Raw genomic sequence first — 19,988 nt, forward strand, 5'->3', positions numbered from 1 at the left:
TTTTTTTTGCTCTGATCTCCTATGTCTTTGCTTGTAAGGCTGCGTTGTCGGATGCCAGAGGCGCAGGACAGGTTAATACCGTCGAAGTTTATGATATGTGGAATATTCTGCTTGCTTTTGTATGCGTATTTGAAGCCTTTTTCACGCCTCAGATTATCCCCTCTTCATATTTTGTCGAGCGAATCGGGAAGCAGGGCCGAATTTTAATTTCCATAGCGTGAGTAGTAATGGACACACCAGTATTTTGTCCCCAATTCACGAAGTCACAGGAATCTTTCGAGAGTAGCGGCCTGAAGGATCAGCACATCATCGTCACCTCTACTGTTTTTGCACTGCTGGTGGAGTTCGTCCCGTTCTTGCTAGCATGCGCTTGGCAAAAAAAGATCTGGTGGCTTGTGCGCTGCGGTCCTGGACTTCAGTTTCCGAGATCCCGTCCCCCGTACTAGGGCTCTATCAAAGTCGCGGGCGCGACTGTGCCAGTACCACCGTTCGGCTTCTCCTTTAGCTCAGCAAGCGATTCGGCTCATGCTTCTATAATTATGTGATTCTGTTGAGCTGTATTGGCTCTTATCAAATAGATGAGACAAGACATGCAGGATTAATAGCCAAGGAGGCGAGTCGAAATTCGCGGCCGCAGGCCAAATACGAGGCTGTCGACCGAAGTCATCTGTCCGTCAAAGCCCAGCTTCCGGTGAGCATTAGACTGATGGCAAGGTAGAGTGTGTAGGAAGCCCAAGCTTTGAATTCGGCCCATCTGTTGCCGTTGGGAGCTACATGTGAATTTAGTGCTTGCTGTCCAGACAAGGCACAGTGAAACTCCACGAGAAATAGCTCTGCCATCAGGCAGACTCACCCACCTCGCCTCCCAGCCTTCCGATCGTCGAAATATAGCTCCATGTTAGTTGCTGAGCATCACTTCGCTTCTTTTAGGCTCGTTTGTGCACCCTCTCTGACTTTCGTAACAACTTACCCTGTATTCGTAGCTTTCTAGATCTCCTTCTATACTCCTATCATAACAGAAAATTATGACCGTTTCTCCCCCTCCATACGATGATGTTGTAGATGAGTCACATGGTGGTTCTCCTCAGGTCTCAGGACCGCCCATTATTCGAATACCATCTACGTCATCCACTTCGTCTACTCTCCCGGTTTATACACAGTCGGCATATTCTGATGTCAGAGATACTGAGTCCACAAAGAAATCTAGGAACAGAAGCTCAATCGCCAGTACTGAAGCTCTCAGGCGTCTCCGCAATGCCCAAGAAGAAGTCAGAAGACTACGAGAACTTAACCGGCGGCTTAAGGCTGAGGGGTCCGCTGCATCGAGTTTGAGTATCAGTCGTATCGAGCAACTCCAGTTTGATGCTCGAGCAAGTAGTGCCAATGTGCCGAAACGTGCCAACTCAGGGCTTTTCAAGTCAGTCTGTGCGACGGATTTACTATTCCTCATCGACACCACGTCCTCCATGGCCGAACATATCGATGCAGCAAAAACGCAAGTCAAAGATATAGTCAGAGACATCAAAGCTGCCTTCTTGGAAGAAGCGGAAGTTCGAATATCTGTTGTCGGCTATAAAGATCATATGAATAATCCAAACATTGAGTTTCTCGATTTTACCACCGAAGTCGATCGAGTTCATTCTTTCATCAATGGACTTCGTGCTACTGGTGGGGATGATGCACCTGAGGATATGCTTGGTGGCATTAACGGGGCTTTGAACGCGACTTGGAAAAATGCGACACGCTGCATTATACACATCGCTGATGCTCCGCCCCACGGTAGAGATTCTCACGATATGGGCGATTCGTCAGATAAGTTTGCCGAACCAGGCAGTGAACCTCACGGTCTGACATATGCGCCCTTGATAAATCGGATGGTAGGCATGAACATAAATTACGCCCTCTTGCGCATCACCAATTTAACAGACCGGATGGCATTAAACTTCCTAAGAATCTATCTCGAGAAAGGCTCTCAATGTCAACTGCATCCGTCCAATAATTACTTCGAGCAGGCTTGTGACGAGATCTCAAAGTCTTGCAGCAGCTACCGTGCTGGCAGCTCGTTTCGCAGCTCGAGGGCAACGCTGCAATTCGAGGAAAGATTGCTTGGGACTTCATTTGAAGAACTTCGGCATTTTGTTGTGAGAAACGTTACATCGTCAGCATCTCGAACTGCAGTGCGACTGTCTGGATCGTCCTCGACACCACGAAAGAGCATATATGAGTCGAAACGGAAGAGGAACGGGATGGACGCCATCAAAGAAGATATGGATGACGCTGATGCCCCTGGAATCGAGGTGGAAAACGTGAGCACGGCTCTCTACCTGTGCACAAGATGTTCTGCTGACTTATGGTCAGGTTGTGCCCCAATGGGATGCTCCAGGATGGCTAAACGAGACCATTAAGGTCGAAGGATTTTCCCCGGACGTGGGCGTCCATGGGGCAAGCACTCTGAATGACATGATGGAAGACGACGAAAATATCAAAATGAGTATCACGGAGCTAACTATCAATAAGCGATCGAAGCCCTTCGCACATGGAGCCATGCGTGTCGCAACGTACGCTCGCACTCAAAGCTCAACCAACCGATTCGTTGTAAAGTCGTTCAAGAAACGGGGGAAGAAGCTAGCACATTTGGTTGAGGACATGCGTTGTCAAGCGCTTTGCAAGGCATTCGCTCTAGAGTTCAACGCTCTCCTAGGCGAGGAATCATCTCTGGACTTCATCGCCACGACATGCTTGCGAAGCAAGCGCAGGACCGCTTCTCGTAAGGACCATCTTTCTCTGGAGCCATTTATGGAAGGCAAATATGTGAAATATAACAACAACACAAACTGGGTCAACAGAGACTTGCCGAACGATCCAGTAAATCAAGCGGCCCAGGCGTTCTCTCACTTCACGTTCGAGCGCTCCCAGGGCAGATTTCTAGTGAGCGATCTTCAAGGCGTTGGCCGCCTCTTGACTGATCCTGCCATACACGCTCGTGACGACAAGCGGTTCCAGCTCTCCGACACCAATCTAGGCAAAGAAGGATTCAAGTTCTTCTTTTCCTCTCATGAGTGCAACGACATCTGTCGCAAGCTCCAACTCAAGAGCAACCGTGCTATGTTTGTCTCTGGCATCTTTGAGTACAGGGACGACTGGCCAAGCATGGACAACGTGGTGTGCTGCTCCAACAAGCTTTGCGGGAAAATTTTGCAGCTTTCGAGCTCAAAGGCCTCCTATGACTTTCCAGGTCATCACTGGTGCGACCAATGCTTTCCTCAGCTTAAGTCAACGATGCTCAACCTCCTCTGCTTCGGTCCAGGGCCTTATCACGAGTTTCGGGTTTCTAGATTCTTTTACGAGTCTCAGGGACGCAATCCACCAAGGTTATGCGCGGAACATCGTGAAGAGGACGCAGTGATGGCCAACTCAGAGCTAAATACTTCCGCTACAGTCATATCTAATCCAGGCCGCAGCATGTTAAACCGACCAGCGGAGTCAAACGACGAAATCGAACCTGTACCGCTGGCTAGAGCAGTTGCAAAGGCTCCAAATATCACAGAACCCGTGGAAAAAGCAATGATTGAAGCCACTCCGAGATTGGATACAATCTCAATGAGGGCAAGGAAGCCATTCTCTCTGCGCCTTCAATCAAATCCTATCATCGAGGAAAAGAACTCGGCCTGTACTTCCTCGCCCACCTCGCCTAGCGGTCCGTTCATCGCTTGCTACGAATCTGATTCGGCTTACGACGTAGTGGGCTCGCTTCACGCAAACGAGGATACGATTGCGAAATCATCGGGGCCTGCAGGTCTCCCATATAGCCGTTATGTAGCGACATCTGTGGCAAGGACTCATAAACGCTATGAGAACCCTGCCACGGAATCCAGAGTTAGTCTTGCAAATGTCGGCGGATTCTGGTCGAAGCTCAAAAAAAGATCGATGATCTTTAAGCCGTCGAACAGTCGGGCAGATAAGGATTAGGAAGATTGACATCCTTGAGTATTTTCATGGTATTATTTGATTCACTCAAGCCGGCATTCTGAGCTTCAAGGATGTTGATTTTTTAGGATTCGAGAGGAATTTGTAATAGCATGCTTAGCCGTGGTCTCGTCTCTGCTTAGAAATATATGTTCATGTTCACAGCATCACATTATCTCATTTTCATTTCTACTGGGCTCATCTACAATTCAATAGGCCAAAATAATTCTGCGATCTGCTATCACCATCTTTCACCCCTCGGTCACTGGCTCCCAGCTATAGTTTGCTGATGTATGTCCCACTTCTCGATGATCTTTCCGTCTACCAATCTGCATATCTCAACAATTTCGAGATTGAAGCCCTCGGGTAGCCCCTCGACCTTCGTCCACAGCCATACATGATCAGCGTTCGCAATGCTTTTCTTTACCACGCTTTTTATGTCCGGAAACTGGTTCGCCAAGTCCGCGAACTGCTTGATCATCTCCTCGCCAGACATGTCTGGCTTTCCATCATGTGGGTGCTTGATAAATTCGTCGTGGAGGAATTCGCTCTTGCGGTCGTATTGACGGTCGTTGAATAATGTGCCAAGCAGGCCGTCAACGACAGTTTTGAGATGATCTTCAGCGGTGGGCATGATGAGGGGATGTTTCGCATGTACGCTTTCGTTTGCAGGATTCTTTTGCTAATGAAGCTGGTTCAAAAGAGGCGTTGCATTCAACTACGCCAGCTGGGTTTGGTGAGATTGACGGACTTTAGTCATGGTTTAGCTTATGTGCGGTCGTGCATGGGTCTCAAACAGTGCATGATGCGCAAATATCATCTAGGATTGCCTAGTCTACTGCACATACGAGAATACGAACGAGAGTAAAAATTCCTGTTTTCGTTAATTCTGTCTATTCTTCGTAAACGCCTCATCATGCTTTGTTCTTGAGACCTGTCCCGAACGCCAAAGATTCAAATGGGTATGTAACAAAGCTGTGCTCTCCTGAACTAGGAGAAAAACAACTAAAACCTCTCCTTCATCCTCGCACTCACGGTTCTCAAGTTGTTGTACACCTTGCCAGGTGGGGCACCTAGAATCAGACTCACCACTGCCTCTCTGGCAATGTTGATCTCCTTGAAGCCACCTAATATGTGTATTTTTTGGTCAGCGACTACAATTCTCGTTCTTGTTGCATTTTCGATGGCGAATTTAGTTTTGCCCTCGTGTCCGCAAACCCGACCAATCGCTCTTGAGATGTGATCACCAGCCAGTGTTTGGCGCACGTCTTTCAGTTCGAAGCTTGTGATGTACAGAGAATCTAGCCGTAACATGGCTATGGCATCTTGGAGGTCGAAGCCTAGGCAGAAGGCGCGAATGAAGTCTTCACCTCGTTGAAGGGCTTCAGGATCGGTTGTGAGTTTCGAAGAGCGAAGCTCAACAGCCTTCTTAGCTACATTCATGCGGACCTGGAGCTTGAGGTGCTCTACAAGCGCTATTCGGAAGAGGTTATTGTTAGCTTACGCGAGATTCCAAGCGTGGAAGGACATCACACGTACGCGTATATATCTGCGTCCAGTTATTCTTAAGAGGGCTGAATCTGTGCGGAGGGACTGGTATCTTCCTCGTTTCCACCTTCAGGATTGTGTTTCCGGCATCTTTCGCAGGCGCAAACCTCGGCCTGCCCTCGACATCAACCTGCATGGACGCATCCGCATCTGTTGCAACCTCTTGCACATCCAACGATACTTCGTTGCTAGTCGCCGATGGGTCCAGGAGCACGCCAGCGTCCTCCCCTGCGGGCGTGTCTGTCATGGAGATTTCTTCTTGCTGCGCGAGCGCCTCTGGCTCTCTTTGTAGCGCGGTAGGAGCAGGCATTGTGCGTTGTGCGTGGTTCTCACAGGTATCGCGAAACTTTTTTGAGAAAGTGGTTTTTTTGGGCGGGGAATTTTTAGCGGGGAAGCCCTTGTCCACGTCGCTCGCCTAATATTGCCCTGGTAGACGGCTGAGATCAACACCAAGCCTTCGCCCAACCCTCACGATTGCCTGGTGTCTCACCTCTTCAACGCATGATGATTGAATTGCACTCAAATAACAAACACTTTGTCGAGAGCTAGCTTCAACATGGGCCGCAAGGCTTATTTAGCGAGGCTTGCGCTTGTAGGTCTTCCCACTCATCTGCCGCCAACACTCTCCCTTGAGGAGACTTCTATCACCGTCGCGCACTAGCCGTTAACATTTGCATCAGGGCCGCTCAGCACTGGAACCGCCAGAGGACTCGGAAACTTTTACGGCTGCTCGTGCGGGAGAATGGACTTCAGCTCTTCATGCCCCAGGTGAATCCGCTCCTAGCGAGACGGAGGCAAACGCCTCAAGTCAACCTCCGCCACATGGAGTCCAGCTGTACGACAGGCGTGGCCATCCGTTCAACCCATGGGCTCGCCGCTTCTCGCGAAGACTGCGCGATGCTCAGAATGACATTTTGTCTGTGATTGGCGTCACGGAACGTAAAACTCCCGTGAACCAAGAATTTTTCACCGGAAGCCTCGAATCTCCCCACGTCGGTCGTCAAGTTGAGGAAGAGGACGACGTTGGCTGGAAAGTCGGTCTTACAGCCGATATCGACTATCAGCTTATAAGCTGGTGGATTCATGCCTTGACAAACCGTCTCCTGGTTTTCTTTCCAACGGAGAACATCTCCTTCGTCGAAGTCGTAAGACTGCACAGGCTTGCGATGGGCATGCACAGCTTCATGTTTGCTGGGCTGCCGTCGTTTATGCTAGGCCACCTCATGAGCCCAGAGATACTTACTTCTCTTGCCTTAGACTATCTAGATCGCGAAATATGGGCGAGGGTTTCGTCGAGACGAAGAAGGGAAGCATACGTGCGCTATAGATTTATTTTTGCAGTAGGGTCTGTGAAAGCACTCAAATTTATTATGCAAGATTCTTTTGTCTAACGATATTTGCAGAATCGAAGTCTTCCTCAACCTTTTTGTACTTCCCCTGCGGGTTCACTCCATACTACAAATCCTCGGTTTTGCGCCTGACAGCTTCTGGCTATTGCCGCCACCACGATCGTGGCTGCCATTTTGTGGAGACTCATTAATACAGTGGAACGCAGACATTAGGCACATGATTCCATTTTTCATGTTTCGGCCTATATCATCGCTTGTACACCAATATCTCTTTAAGTCATTCCGCCCCTCAATCCTTGGACCTACGGAAGCCCCTCGCTTTCGGCGATCGAGTAGCCAACGTTTAGCTGCATCGATCACATCAGCACCCATAATCGAGCTACCGCATGAAGAGACTACCTTGACCCCATTTTTCAACCGCTTGTTCTGTTTTCTCGGATGGGGTCGGCCTTTACGTTCACACCGATCCACAGCTCCACATTTTCAGCCTCTGCTACGTCGTCGAGAAACTTGGTCTATAAATCAACCGATTCATAGTGGACATGACACAGCAGTTGGTGCAGAGCAGATCCCCCCTGAGGCAAGTATCGAGCCAACAGCACAAGCTTCGATAGAGCCAGTAATGCCGCACTTGGAGCGCGTGCATACCTCCGCAACGCTAGGTGACGGCTCGCCCTTCGACAGAGATCACGACCGTAGCTCAGATGCAACTATTCGCGTATCCTCCATCGGTCCCGATGGTGCCGTCAACCTCGAAATTGGTCTCCCGGAAGATACACGCTACGAGCTCGCTGCGGCTCATGGCGGCCATGCGAATGACGCTGCTTTCGGCAACGGTGGCGTGGGGGATTCATTCTCAGAGCCAGCGTCGACAGGCAGGAGAAACGACATGGACTTGTATGAAGCGCCGCACCATATTTCGAAGCTTGCGCTGGAACCAACGGAGCTGTTGGTGAATCTGACAAATGTTTGGGTGGCCGGCTGGCTGCTCATGCCTGTGAGAGTCTTCGTGTTGCGAGGCTTAGTGAGGCACGTCATAAAGCGGCCTACTCTCTTCGGCGTGGATCCCACACGAGCCTGGGCACTGCCAACGTTACTGGGCAGCGATGCAAGTGTTCTTACCTCCGGTTTTGTGACGAGTGGAATGAAGCATGTTGCTTTGGCAAGTCTCGTTGATGTTAGTTTAGGGCTAGGCTATTGGCTACTGGAATGGTCTGTTGTGCGGTTCATCGGCGTCTCTGATTTCGGATGGGGTACTTTCTGAACAAACTCATCAAAAGCGCAGATGTCCGGACACTTTTTTGCAGTATTAAGAGATACCCAAAATTTCTCAATTTTGTAGTCACGCTAGGCGAAATAATTCTTGTCTTTTACAGAAACATGTTTGATTGGAGATGTCGATGCTTTGGCTATCCGTTTTCTAAACAGAAAAAGCCACTCGTGATAGTGTACATGGCGAATCAGAAGACATAGGTCAGCCCTTGTGCCGCTCTTGCAGTGCAGGCAAAGGTTTGCCGAACAACAATGCTTGTACTCCTGAGCACCCTGCCGAAGTCCTTCCTGCTCAGCTTGGCCTTCGTTTGCATCTCCTGTAGCCACCACCGCTGTGCACTCTGCTAGTTAACAGGTGGTTTCTGACTAGCTTGAACAACCGAGAGGCCGTACAATTCCAAGTATGGTCGCCCGGAACGCCAAAAAAAAAAAGAGAACGAGAGCATGCGTTGGCCAATTTTTTTTTTTTTGGCCTCAAAACTCGAAACACTGCAAGACATGAGGAATTTTATGTGTAGTTCTGACAACCAAAATGGTAGAGGAGGGAAGGCGAGATTACAGCATCTTGCCTCTCTTCAGATTGAAAGCACGCTGGTCCTTGAGCCACCTCCGGTAGTCCGCTACGCTGCCAATCTTCTCACCGTAGTAATCCGGCACTGGATTTTGCATCGACGAGCTAGTGGGGTCGACTCTGAACTTCTTGATTCGATTGTAGAATTCTTTCTCCTTCTGAAGATGGGAAAGGCCGTGGTTAGCATCCGCCTAGTGAACTTGTCTGCACTACACAGACGTGGAAAATTTGTCATCGGGGAGAGCACATACCTGTGCGATCTGTGGCGTCAGTGATCTGTAGGTCAGATTGAAGGCAGCAGTCCCGAAGAATGGGCCCATCAGCCAACCCAGCAGCGCTGAGCCGATGAAAGCGCCGCCAATGACGAAGGTTGGATCGATGCCAAATTGCATGATGTCAAAGTCAGAGGTTGACAGAACGGTGATTCCGATCGCCGCGCCTCCAGCGGCGCAGATGATGGATGCGACGAGCGAGATGCGTCTCCTCGTCTTGCGCAGCTCGAGGAAGCGGTTCCAGGTCAGAGGCTCTACTCCACTCTTCTGAGCTGAGGATGCGGCACCCACGGCCGATGCGGATGAGTTGTAGCGGCATCCGAGCGGCTGCCGTATTCGCTCACAAAGGTATGTGCACTTCGACGCTCGTTTTGGCTGTAGGTGCGATGGTGTAGACAGGCGTGAGATCGAACGATTGAATCTCGATGATAGGTTCGGTCGAAGGCAGGTAATTCGCGGCAGAGCTCGCGGAAGAGTCCGCACGGGGAGGATCATTTGACTCATTATTTTATTCTTCGTTTTGGAGTGGAGATTTGCGATTCGCTGTTGGTCCTGAGGTAGTGATGATGCTGTACAATTCCTGGAGCATGTGGAGCAGTCGAGTAACAGGACGGTAAGCTCGGGCCAAATCGTGCTCCCTGGCGAGGCAACCTTTAAGTATCACTCGATGTCGATGAAGACGTCATGTGCAAGACTACCATGCGGTGATACTCGTCACCCTCACCAGCCTTTGACTTCTGTAAAGCAACATTTAAGCAATGATAGTTGTTTAATAAGAAGGGATTTGCCCACACATGTACGTATTAGAGTGGCTTTCGGTCTTCTTCTGGCAAAGATTCACCAGGAAGCATCGTAGACGTACAAATATTGGAATAGATCAATGGGAAAAAGGCCCCATTGCTTCTTTGCGACGGCATAGCTTCTCTGCTCAGGAGAAGTAACATAACTATCATCTGCTTAACATAGAGGCAGGTAATGAAGACCATCGTAATGAAGTAGTCAGTCGATAGCAACCCATTTGGACCCTCCCATACACTCATCTCCAAATTTCTGGTTTGATCGGAGGACCAAGTGATTGCGACAGTGAATAGGACAGACAAAGGGATGAGGTACGATCCACAATTCAATCCTTTGATTCTGACGAAGCATCCCATTGGTAAGTATACAAGTCCACTTGCTCTGTAAACTGCTACGAACGGCTTGAAATCCAAGAGTTCTTGCGATCAGTAATACAGAAAAGAGAATTGCGAGAATTAAGAAGATTTTGACTTTGAGTGCACACGGCTGACGCAAAAGCATTTCGTTTGTTGCGCCGCGAAGAAATTCATTCTTCCTTATTGCTGCTGTCTTGTCTCATGATAACCAACGCCTCGAAGGATTTTAATTCTGCACCAGCTCGCCCATGGATGCTGAAGCAAGGGATGAAAGGGACGTCTGACATTCCGACGAACCCCTCCGGCACCGGTTTCGCTGCGAACATTGTCATTGACTTGTTGGCCTTGCCGAGCGTTTCCCTCGTGAGATCTTTTACTCCCTCAATGGTGTCGAAGGCTAGATACGTGAATTGAGCACGAGAATCGGCTGAGAAATCCACAAAAGCGGAATGCTCAGAAGCACCTCGGAGTACTCTACTAGAATATCCAATGTTCGAGGCAGACGCGATGCCGGTGCCACACCATTCGATGTCCACACTTCGTGGCAGCTCCTCTACTTGCACGGCGAACACCGGGGGATCCGTCACAGCATGCATGTGTCCACTCGCAATCTTGGCGATGTCCGGCAAAGCTGGCATCAAGTCCCGACCATCACTTCTTGAGGTTGAAACTGGGGCGACATTGTTCTTAAGATCCCAGATGTCGTATTCTACGTCTTCAGTGTCCACGTCTTGTTTTTCTCTAGCAACGGCCTTGTTCCGTATTATGTCGTGGATCCTGAGCCACGTATTGCATGTAAGAGCAGCCCTAGAAGCCGCCTCCTCCAGTGAGCATCGTGAGATGAACGCTACGGCTCCTGTCCAAGCGACAACTTCCATGGCGCGACCGATTCGCCAAAGATGCTGCAAAGAGAGCACAGATTGTGCAATGAACCTCTTCAGACTCTCTCGCTTGGGCTCCAGCGAGCGTTCCCATGGCATCTGTTCCGCAGTCACGGTCTCCATGCTTGCGGGAACCAGCGGAATCTGGCCAGCAACATGCACAATTCTTGGCCTACCTGTTGCGTCTACCTCAGAGTCGGCCAGCGTAGGTCCAAACGGTACGCTAATAGCCTGTGAATAAGGGCCAATGTTTGCCGGAGCCCAGTAACTCCGGCTCTGGACGTGCAGGCCATGCCTCTGATCGTTTTGCTTGTTCGTCTGCACAAGTGTGGATAACACGATATCAACTCCCGGAGGCATGAGCTCTCCGCATGAAATAGTAACTCTACTTGGCGGGGTTGGCTTCGCGAACATCGAACCGTATATGGGATTGATCGCGGCAAACGTGCTCATGCTGCGCAACAGGATGGTGCTGTGAGTGATGTGAGATGGGTCTAATCCTAGTGCTTTGAGCTTGTCCATCAACTGATCTACGATACCTGCCATCTGCTCCGGAGCTGAGCCGTATGGTGAAGCCATGAGATTTGCTAGCTGTAGATAATCGCCGCCAGGACTTATGTCACGAGCCTCGTGTCCATTCTTGTTCGCATTCTTCCAGTAGTCACCGTCTTGCGCAGGCTGCGACAGTTCTAGGGGGCTGAATCCGTTGTCATGACGAAGGTCTGCGGCCATACGAAGAACTTGCTCGAATTCAACGTCAAGCAGCGGAGGCACACGTAGCTCCTTCATAGCGTCGCGTTGAGTCGCCTCGTCCCTGTCTACCACTTTAGCGGCTTTCAATCGTGCAAAAGAGATCCCGCTCTCTCCTGATCCTTTTTCAACGTGGCCAATTTCAATCCTTTTCTTCCACAAGGGCGCCGGTCCACTTAGAGTAAGCGTCTCAAATTCTCCACCCTCCCCGATCAGAGCTCCCCCTTCGCCTCCGCCATACATGTCCATCCGCCTTCTCATCTTCGCCATCACGAACTCGTCGGTGACGTCCTGCCACAGAAAGGTCTCGTCGAGGCCTCCTGAAGCAACCTTAACGATTCTGGCATCCTGCCCTACTGCTCTCATGTCGTCCAGTAAACCTGTTTGACTGTACGGTGGCAGATAAAGGTACTGCCACAGATAGGACAGCGGCGTGAGACCGAGGCGGATAGCGATGGCTTCCACTCTCGTTCTTTGATACGTGGATAAGATAGCTCCCGTGCTCACGGCGTTGGCATCCGGAACCGCTTGCTTGACGCGCTCCAAGAGAGGAACAAGATCTTCGGTTTCATCGTCTCCATTTGCGACCAGTCCGTATTCGCGCCCAGTGTCCACGGCACCTCCGGTGATCTCCTCGCGAAACAGAGGGATGCCGAGTGCATCTTCGTACAAGGGGATGATATTGTGACCAATGGTTTGGTACATGAAGCTATCGATGTCCTCGATTGAATCACCACCGGGCAGAACTGGCGGATATAGATTTGCCAGCGCCACGACTTCGTGGCCATTTTTTAGGCAGTGCAGGACGGAAAATAGTGAATCTTTCCCTCCGGAAATGAGAGCGATCACCTTCAACTTTGTTGTCATTCTTAACTGATTTTTGGCGTTAAATTTTGTTGCACTCAGCACAGCTAAACTTTCAAAAAGCCGACAAAGACACAGTTGAACAAGGCTAGGAAAGTCTAGTTGAGCAGCAGATAAGGAAGAGAAGCATTGCAAAGGAATTTGGATGGATATTGTTTTAATCGTGTTCTCTGCAGTACAGCTATTGGGTTTTCAAAGTTCTACCTAGGCCTAGAAATTTTCACGTCGTGCTATGGGAACTTGGTCTTCCTTTTAACACCACTGTGCTAAGGGAAAAAGAAATTCAGGACTTGGTGCAGACGTCGATTTCAGAAATTAGTAAGAGTACACGTACAGTGACAGCATTGATATGAATAAACAGTGTTTAGTTTTTATTTCTTTATTCAGCTTGAAAGGCTACTACTAACTCGTTCGTGACCAGCACTAAGGAGTGTTCTGAAAAGCGGCCTAGAGTAAAAAAAAGATACAATAATGCGCACAAAAGAATTGGAGAAAAACGAAAGAAAAGATGGTGCGTACACAAAGTGTACTGTCGCCGGCCCCCAAAAGTCGCAGGCCATTAGCAGTCCCAAAAAATGTTGATACAATCTTTGTCGAAACAGCGCGTAGCGTCGTCCTTCGCCTTTGATCTCAAAGCGCCCAGAATGCAAAGCCAAAATTCCTCTGAAGCCACCGCGCAAAGTAAATAAAAAAAACCGGGGTGGACAATGGCGAGGAAGTATGAATGAAGATGATACACAGGTAGAAGTGAAGTGAACTTTTGGGTGATCATCGGGCGACACTCTTCCCCCTCGTTGCGCCAGGAGTTTGAAAATAAAAAAATAATAAACTCCAAAAAGAATTCCAATGCCGATGAGTCTACCCTTTGCCTCCCAAGGTCGTGAAACATGATGCAGCCAAGTAATTGTCTAGCTTTCAAGCGATGTCGTGAACGTTCGTAAAGTGTGGCACCTGCTCTCTGCAAATCACCCCTTGAATGATTCTGGTTCACTCGTCTCGCTTTCGCTTCTTCTGTTTGCGCTCTTGGGACGAGTCACGATCAGATAGAGAGCCCTGCGAGGAGGAGCTGCTCATGTTGGCACCGGCAGCAATAGCAGCATCGTAGAGGTTAGTTCCAAGGGCGCTTGGGTCTTGGGCATACTGGTCGTAGTGCAGTGGCATCGCCAGCTGAGTGCCATCGAGGACGCCCATGACAATAGAGCCAGTACCGTGGGTGCGCTGGTGCTGGGAAAGGTTGTCACTGCGTGAGAATTTCTTGCCGCAATCGGAGCATTCAAAAGGCTTCTCATGCGTGTGCAGAGACCTGTAGTGGCGCTTGAGGTGTTCCTGGCGACGGAATCTGCGTGAGCAAAGGTTGCAGACAAAGGTCTTAGACGGATCCTCTGTTAGCGACTGCTTACGGCCACGTCGACTGACGGGTTGAGGAGTCGGTGGGGTGTGACCACTCTCGTCCGTTTCTACGGCAGCCTCTTCCGAGGTCTCCTGAGGTTGACCTTGTTGGCTAGACGAGCCAGCGCGGCTTTTAACGTCCTTTGATGACTGCATGTCGGAATCAATCTCTTCGTCAGTCCTCGAGTTACGCTTTGTCGGTCGCTTTCGAGACCTTGGCTTCATGTCATCGAAAGATGCGTCAGTGTCGTAGGGAGTCAGAAGGCCAGGGGCTGCAAGATCAGCCTCGAAGCCGTCGAGAGACTCGTCGCCAATCAACGAGTCCTCCTCGCAATGGATCCCAGCAAGATCAGTTCGTTGACGCTTGCTCCCAAGATAATGAACGTTCTCAGTGACAGGAAAGTGTGGTTGAGCGGAGTCTTCCTCAGTGTCCAGCTCGAAGAGTGGCTCGAATGTTGGCAGACCGTGACTAATGCCTAGGAATTCCTGCGGTGTGGGGATCCTGTGCTCTTCAGATTTTGGTGTGAAAAGCTCGCCCCTGAGCATCAATGACTGGGCCTCCTCGTCACCAGGGCAGAGCGTGGGCAGGCTGGGGAAATCCGACGCCGAAGACACGGTCAGATTGCGGGGATCGCAAAAGCTTGTCTCAATGTCAGAAGAACCACTGGCTGGTGCTGGCGTGGGAGAAGGAGAAAGTGACGGGCACTCGGACGTAGAAAGGAGGTAGGACCCTGGCTGTTGGGCGGATGCACCGGATTGGACGAACACTGTGCCGCGGGTTAGTTTAGGATGCTCTCCTTTAGCACGCATGCGCAGAGCACAGACGAAAAAACTTGGGCAGAACAGGCTGCAATTACGCGTTGTGGTCTGCAAAAGCGGTATTGAAAGGTGTCCTTACCAGGCGTTAGAGGCGGTGAGGCAGTTCCCCAATTGTCGCCAGCGAGAATTTCTGAGAACACTTCCTCCTCACAACCGGCCTTCACACCCTCTATGGCGTGACCCGCAAAGTTACCGTTGATTGGTGTTGGCAGCACTTCAGCGCTCGATGGAGGAGTGCTCACAGCGCTTCCCGAAGATGACAGTGGGGGCGTTGATGGTGGATAGCAGTCCGTATCTAGAGGTAGCAAATACTGCTCGTTCTCGTGAACGAGCATCTGCGGCTTCTGATACATGGGCTGTGGAGATTGCACTGGAGTCATGACGCCTCTGTGTGTGTATTGAATGATGGGAGCATGGGCCTGCGAGCAAGCGGTCGTGGGTCTCTGGGAATACAGAGCAATTGCTTCTTGACTCGGATAGGAGTGCGGGTGAGCAAGGCCATGTGGCTGCTGGGTGAAGTGACCGTGCTGGCGATTCTCGGGGCTTGGGTCCGGATTGTAGTAGAAGAAAGGCGATTGACCGACGAACGGCTGAGGGTGAACAGCGTAGGCGCCCTCCATTGCTCAGACGACGCTTCTCTGTGTCGATGTCAGCGCCCGCATTCCTTGGACGGTGTGAAGCTTGCTGGCGGGCGTACATACACCTTTCTTTGGCTGGGACGGGCGGCAGTCCTGTGGGACGCTTGACTTGCAATAGTGATTACGCTAGAGTGGCCGACAATGCAGCGCGGGGAGTGCTATACTTTCAAGGAGTTTGACTTCAAGGTGTCTCGTCAAAGAGTGACAGGGCAACAGCGTGAGAATGGCGTCGAACGCTGTCTACTACGATTTCTGGACGGAGGGTTAGGGTCTATCCGCCGGAAGCAAGGACCGTGATGGCAAGTACAGATATTCCAAAGGAAGGGCAGGAAGCAATCGATCTGGTAGGACCGAGATATGCTGTCCGAAAAATGTAAAGAAGCACAAAAAAGGCGGATAGGGAAGAACGAGACGTATGACGAGGTTGATAAACCCTTAAGGAAAGAGAAATGAGCGTATGGGACGACCGGGCGGATAAGTAGAAAGCGAGCTCAGCGGCGGGCGAGACATCGATGAGTGTCTTGAAGAAGAAACGATGGCCAGGCACAGCTAAGTGGTCGCGGAATTGGCTAAGGCATTGTCGGCGGGTTCGGGAAGGACGACGAAGGCGCAGCTCCCGGTTGCATGCTGCGAAACCCCAGCCTGCCGCTAATGCACAGGCCGTCCCGTCGCTCTTTGATCTGACTCGTGGGGCCGCCGGTCCAGCGGGCGCAGGCCCAGCTTAAAGCGGCCAGATGAGAAAACGCGCGGCACAACTTTTTATGCAGCCATCACGGACCAGCATTGGCTGTTCGCTGCGTCAGCCAGGCCAGAGAAATTACGAGTGGCAGGCGTCCAAGTCCGAGGACGAGTCGAGCGCTCGGCCACATGCACAACTCCCAGCGCAGCGCCGGCGCCCTCCACCGCACACACTGGCCGCGAAAAAGCACGAAGCCCAGGCACCAGCACAGGCACCGGCAGAGGCAAAAGAACCCGCTGCGTGCCTCCTCCGCCCGAGCCCAGAGTCATAGGCACGCTACTGCCGCACGGAAGTGCTGCCCACACGCGCACATACGCTCTCCCTCACACCCACCCACCCACACACACACACACACACACACACACACACACATACATACCACACTGCCGTCACGCACCGCACCGTGCCAGGCCAGGAACTTGTCCCCTTTGGCTCCAAGTCCGAGGCACGGCAGCGGGCCCCGCTGCTGCCACACTGGCGTCTGGTGCGTCCAGTGGTGTGCCAGTGGTGTGCTCCGGCGGCGCGCGCGAACATCACCAAAGTGATGGGCAGCTGAACGGCGCTTCCTGGCTGGGCGAGAGACGTGCGGCCGGGCAGTGCTGCGCTGTCTGTACACACTACAGCAGCAGCTAGTAGCCACCAGACTATAGGTGCGCTTGCCGTATTGGAGGCCTGACAATCGATGATCGATTGTGCTCTTCTACCAGTGACTGCCGTGATGTGGAAGGCAGTCGACCAGTACGGCTCCCGCCAGATGCCCAATGGAAATGCACATGTGGAGATGGGCGTGGTGATTCCACCGACCTGGGACGCTTCGTGTTGAATCAGCGTGTGTGTGTCTTGGATGACTGCGCCTTTCTCCGAGTGCTCTCTGGTCGCCAGTTCTCAGTGTGACGCAGCAAAGTGACGAGATGGCTCGGTACGTCTCCAGATTTGCGTTTGCAGCCTATCACCAACACAGTCACGGCGATAAAGCAATCGATAGGAAAAGAGAGCCACGAACGGCGCGGGCAGAGGCCGGATCGCATTGGACAAGCCCTTGCATCCCTGCCCGCAGCTGCTGGTGGGAGACATCCCACTGGTTGGAGGCATTTTCTGCGTCTCGAAAACGAGAAACGAGCAACACCTATCGCAGTCGATTATCGATTGCTGATACATTGGCATCCCTGCAAAAGAGCATTGCACTTCTCGCACACGTCCACTGTGATTTGGATTCTGAAATTGGTTCTCTGGATGGGACCTGGCGTAAAAATAATCCCTTCCTTCGTCCCTCCAGGATTGTGCCCGACACTTCTCATACTTCGACTGTCTGCAAACCCACACGAGCTGACAATGAAACCCTATGTGCCCCCAGTCTACACCCACGTTTTGCCGTCGAATCATCGCGTAGGGGACGAAAAAAGATGTGCACCCGATCGTGGTCTCGCGTAATTGCACTGCTCCTCTTTCATCCGATGCCACCCCAAGATCACCACGTTGAGCAACAAGCGATAAGCATTTGCTCGGTATCAGGCGTCCGGCCTCCATGTGAATGCTTATGACAAACGATGTGGGAGAGGCAAAAAAGAAAAAATCCGTCTCCTCCACCTGCATCATGCAGGAACATCGATCCTAACTCTAGCTGCATTTCTCGCACCTGACCACGAAGCGAGAACGCAGACTGACACACAATCATGGCATGATCTCCGCCATCCTCGCGCAAGAACTGAGGTAGGACGCGTTGGCCTCGCATCCGCGACGCGCTGCCTCCAGACGTCGGTACTTTTCTTGCTTGGGGCGGGGTAGAGATGGTGAAACTTAGTTTTCTGCACGCGACCCTGTCGACATGCACGTCGAGGTCGTGAACAGAAAAAATAGACAAGAAAAAAACATGGACTTGGGAGTCGTCAAAGAACCGCGCGGCCTCTGTCAGCTCCTCTTTGGCCTGCATCGACTCGTTCGCTACTCTGCTAAAGCTGCAGCAGCGCAGCTCGATACCACACTCGAATGCAGGCCAGCGTTTCACTTGCTGTGACCTTCGTGCGGCACGACCATAGACGAACTTGATCGGCCCCGTCACTGTCAGTCTTACGTTGCAGCGCTGGTGGTGAGCCTGAAGGAGATTGTGTAGCCGCTTGTAGTGATCATGTGTGTATGTGAAGTCTCTACGTGCTGGTTGCCTTTGCAGCTGTTGCTCTTTATGCCGGCCCCCCCCCCCCCCGTGTGGGCTCATCTCATGTGAAAAACCACGCAAAACTGACAACTTCATTTCCACGACCTATTTTTGCTTTTATCGACAAATGGACTCGGCAGGAAACATTAGTCAATGTGGCGGGCCACTTTTGGGAATAGCGTCCTGGCCGCTTTTCGCTTGGTGCCCACGCACAAGTTCAGCACAACGCTCAGCTCGAACCATCTTGTGCAAGCATATTTTCAGCATGATTATATCCCGAAGGGCCCTTGCGCAGACAGCGCGATGCCTATCCTGACATGGTGCACCTTCAGCATGGACCGGAGTAGCATTGATCTTCGCCTCCAGCGCCGTAGCGAAGACCCGGCTTTTCGAGCCGTTTACTTGTCTCCACACACTGGCTTTTTGGTACGTCTTGTACCAGCCCCGATCACGAAATCCAGATGATTGGTACACCCCCACTGCCTTTTCCATTCCTAATGCAGGAACAATGCAGGTACCATAAGTGTGCTCGATAACGACGGTTTCCAGCACCGTATGGCTCTGGAAAAAGTTAAGACTTCTCATCTCAACATTGAATAACCGCAAAGGCAGCAGAACTGTCAGATAAGAGCCACTGTCAGCACCGGTCATTTGACGGCCTATACGCCGATCCGACTCCAAGGGCCCTGTTCTTCAGATGGCCCAGGCGGCATTTTGGCGAACGCGGCATGGCTTCTTTGAATCCCACAGAGACGGCGCCGGGGAACTCGTCCTTCGCTTCCATGGGCTCACTGGAAACTTCCAAAATCTCCAATTCCGCCGGAATGGCTCAAGACTAGACTTTGCCCATCGAGGGCTTTCGAACTAAAGAAACCCAATATCGTCCCAATCAACGGCTCTCATCGAGGGGCTTTTCCAGCTGAATTACGCCGTCACGACTCTCCTGCATCTCATCCAACAAGATGAGAAACTGTATCTAGAGTACTAATTCGTTAACGAATCAACGGGCCGTTTAGCGAAGGGCAGTGGCAATACCTGTATTTCTATTTCTGTCGTTAAATAATGGTAATGGCCATGGTGGCCAATTCGTTGAGGCATCGGTAACCGACGGGAGCGGCGAAGTCCAAGCGGGATCCTTCCGCCAAAAGTCTTCACCAAAGGTCCACTACCAATGCTTTTTCGCAAGCCACTCTAAGCCGTCACATCAAGGGTCTCTTAGACTTGCGCGGCCTTAGACTGTTCGTGCGAATCTTTTGTCGTCCTTCCAGAAGCAGCCAAGGTCTTGATGGCGATGGCTTTGCCCCCCGCTTTCATTAGGATCAATTTCTGAATATTGTCATCGACCGACGATTATTTGTGGGACTAGCCATTTGCCCTGGCATCTACTTGCATGATTTTTGACTACCCATGACTTCGGCTGCTTGCGATACTTGCCATGGTCCTCGCTCTTTTCCACGATCTGCGGCGTTGACGAACTAAGTTGTCCAGGGTTCATGACCCGAGACAGCACGTCTCCCCCAAGCGATCAAAGTGGAGAACATCAGCCAAAGCTATTCCAGGGGCGGAAGAAAATCTGCGGAGAGCAAGCCTTGCAAAGGCCAGGCTTCGGGGCCGCTGCCTTCAG

General features: G+C 51.3%; 7 protein-coding genes across 8 annotated transcripts; 2 read left to right on the plus strand and 5 right to left on the minus strand.

The window, feature by feature from the left end:
- Positions 1-1,025: 1,025 nt before the first annotated feature.
- On the plus strand, positions 1,026-3,969 carry PV09_05500 (uncharacterized protein; the record flags this gene model as incomplete). Its single annotated transcript, XM_016359017.1, has 2 exons — positions 1,026-2,306; positions 2,359-3,969. The coding sequence occupies 2 exons, from the start codon at positions 1,026-1,028 to the stop codon at positions 3,967-3,969; spliced, it is 2,892 nt and encodes a 963-aa protein (XP_016213156.1).
- Positions 3,970-4,128: 159 nt separating this feature from the next.
- PV09_05501 (uncharacterized protein) lies at positions 4,129-4,707 on the minus strand. Its single transcript, XM_016359018.1, has one exon. The coding sequence runs from the start codon at positions 4,598-4,600 to the stop codon at positions 4,229-4,231; it is 372 nt and encodes a 123-aa protein (XP_016213157.1). The 5' UTR covers positions 4,601-4,707; the 3' UTR covers positions 4,129-4,228.
- A 50-nt stretch (positions 4,708-4,757) lies between these two features.
- Positions 4,758-5,867, minus strand: PV09_05502 (uncharacterized protein). The gene is made up of 2 exons (XM_016359019.1): positions 5,506-5,867; positions 4,758-5,441 (listed from the first exon to the last, which is right to left on the minus strand). Exons 1-2 carry the CDS (start codon positions 5,822-5,824, stop codon positions 4,972-4,974), a joined length of 789 nt encoding a protein of 262 aa, XP_016213158.1. The 5' UTR covers positions 5,825-5,867; the 3' UTR covers positions 4,758-4,971.
- Positions 5,868-5,974: 107 nt separating this feature from the next.
- PV09_05503 (uncharacterized protein) lies at positions 5,975-8,244 on the plus strand. Its single transcript, XM_016359020.1, has 3 exons — positions 5,975-6,106; positions 6,195-6,859; positions 6,918-8,244. The coding sequence occupies exons 1-3, from the start codon at positions 6,071-6,073 to the stop codon at positions 8,125-8,127; spliced, it is 1,911 nt and encodes a 636-aa protein (XP_016213159.1). The 5' UTR covers positions 5,975-6,070; the 3' UTR covers positions 8,128-8,244.
- On the minus strand, positions 8,171-9,598 carry PV09_05504 (uncharacterized protein). Its single transcript, XM_016359021.1, has 2 exons — positions 8,958-9,598; positions 8,171-8,864 (listed from the first exon to the last, which is right to left on the minus strand). The coding sequence occupies exons 1-2, from the start codon at positions 9,480-9,482 to the stop codon at positions 8,691-8,693; spliced, it is 699 nt and encodes a 232-aa protein (XP_016213160.1). The 5' UTR covers positions 9,483-9,598; the 3' UTR covers positions 8,171-8,690.
- A 590-nt stretch (positions 9,599-10,188) lies between these two features.
- Positions 10,189-12,640, minus strand: PV09_05505 (uncharacterized protein). The gene has a single exon (XM_016359022.1). It carries the CDS (start codon positions 12,628-12,630, stop codon positions 10,303-10,305), a length of 2,328 nt encoding a protein of 775 aa, XP_016213161.1. The 5' UTR covers positions 12,631-12,640; the 3' UTR covers positions 10,189-10,302.
- A 331-nt stretch (positions 12,641-12,971) lies between these two features.
- On the minus strand, positions 12,972-16,031 carry PV09_05506. 2 transcript variants are annotated; one of them, XM_016359024.1, is made up of 4 exons: positions 15,781-16,031; positions 15,537-15,725; positions 14,915-15,473; positions 12,972-14,783 (listed from the first exon to the last, which is right to left on the minus strand). In XM_016359024.1, exons 3-4 carry the CDS (start codon positions 15,453-15,455, stop codon positions 13,615-13,617), a joined length of 1,710 nt encoding a protein of 569 aa, XP_016213163.1. In that variant the 5' UTR covers positions 15,456-15,473; positions 15,537-15,725; positions 15,781-16,031; the 3' UTR covers positions 12,972-13,614. The 2 variants fall into 2 exon arrangements, with proteins under 2 accessions (XP_016213163.1, XP_016213162.1); XM_016359023.1 differs by having other exon boundaries at positions 15,537-16,031.
- Positions 16,032-19,988: the final 3,957 nt, after the last annotated feature.

The sequence above is a fragment of the Verruconis gallopava genome (genome assembly GCF_000836295.1).
Source record: "Verruconis gallopava strain CBS 43764 unplaced genomic scaffold supercont1.17, whole genome shotgun sequence".
Lineage (NCBI taxonomy): Eukaryota > Fungi > Ascomycota > Dothideomycetes > Venturiales > Sympoventuriaceae > Verruconis > Verruconis gallopava.

What these genes read in the sequence shown, in the direction of transcription:
- PV09_05503 (XM_016359020.1), top strand. Translation starts at nt 6,071, where the DNA reads ATGGGCCGCAAGGCTTATTTAGCGAGGCTTGCGCTT. An exon ending in ATTTAGCGAGGCTTGCGCTT is followed by an intron (nt 6,107 to 6,194) that starts GTAGGTCTTCCC and finishes CATTTGCATCAG; the next exon opens with GGCCGCTCAGCACTGGAACC. An exon ending in AGATTTATTTTTGCAGTAGG is followed by an intron (nt 6,860 to 6,917) that starts GTCTGTGAAAGC and finishes CGATATTTGCAG; the next exon opens with AATCGAAGTCTTCCTCAACC.
- PV09_05502 (XM_016359019.1), bottom strand. Translation starts at nt 5,824, where the DNA reads ATGCCTGCTCCTACCGCGCTACAAAGAGAGCCAGAGGCGCTCGCGCAG. An exon ending in CTGGACGCAGATATATACGC is followed by an intron (nt 5,442 to 5,505) that starts GTACGTGTGATG and finishes TCTTCCGAATAG; the next exon opens with CGCTTGTAGAGCACCTCAAG.
- PV09_05506 (XM_016359024.1), bottom strand. Translation starts at nt 15,455, where the DNA reads ATGGAGGGCGCCTACGCTGTTCACCCTCAGCCGTTCGTCGGTCAATCG. An exon ending in CTCACCGCCTCTAACGCCTG is followed by an intron (nt 14,784 to 14,914) that starts GTAAGGACACCT and finishes CCCGCGGCACAG; the next exon opens with TGTTCGTCCAATCCGGTGCA.
- PV09_05504 (XM_016359021.1), bottom strand. Translation starts at nt 9,482, where the DNA reads ATGAGTCAAATGATCCTCCCCGTGCGGACTCTTCCGCGAGCTCTGCCG. An exon ending in TGACGCCACAGATCGCACAG is followed by an intron (nt 8,865 to 8,957) that starts GTATGTGCTCTC and finishes TCCCATCTTCAG; the next exon opens with AAGGAGAAAGAATTCTACAA.
- PV09_05505 (XM_016359022.1), bottom strand. Translation starts at nt 12,630, where the DNA reads ATGACAACAAAGTTGAAGGTGATCGCTCTCATTTCCGGAGGGAAAGAT.
- PV09_05501 (XM_016359018.1), bottom strand. Translation starts at nt 4,600, where the DNA reads ATGCCCACCGCTGAAGATCATCTCAAAACTGTCGTTGACGGCCTGCTT.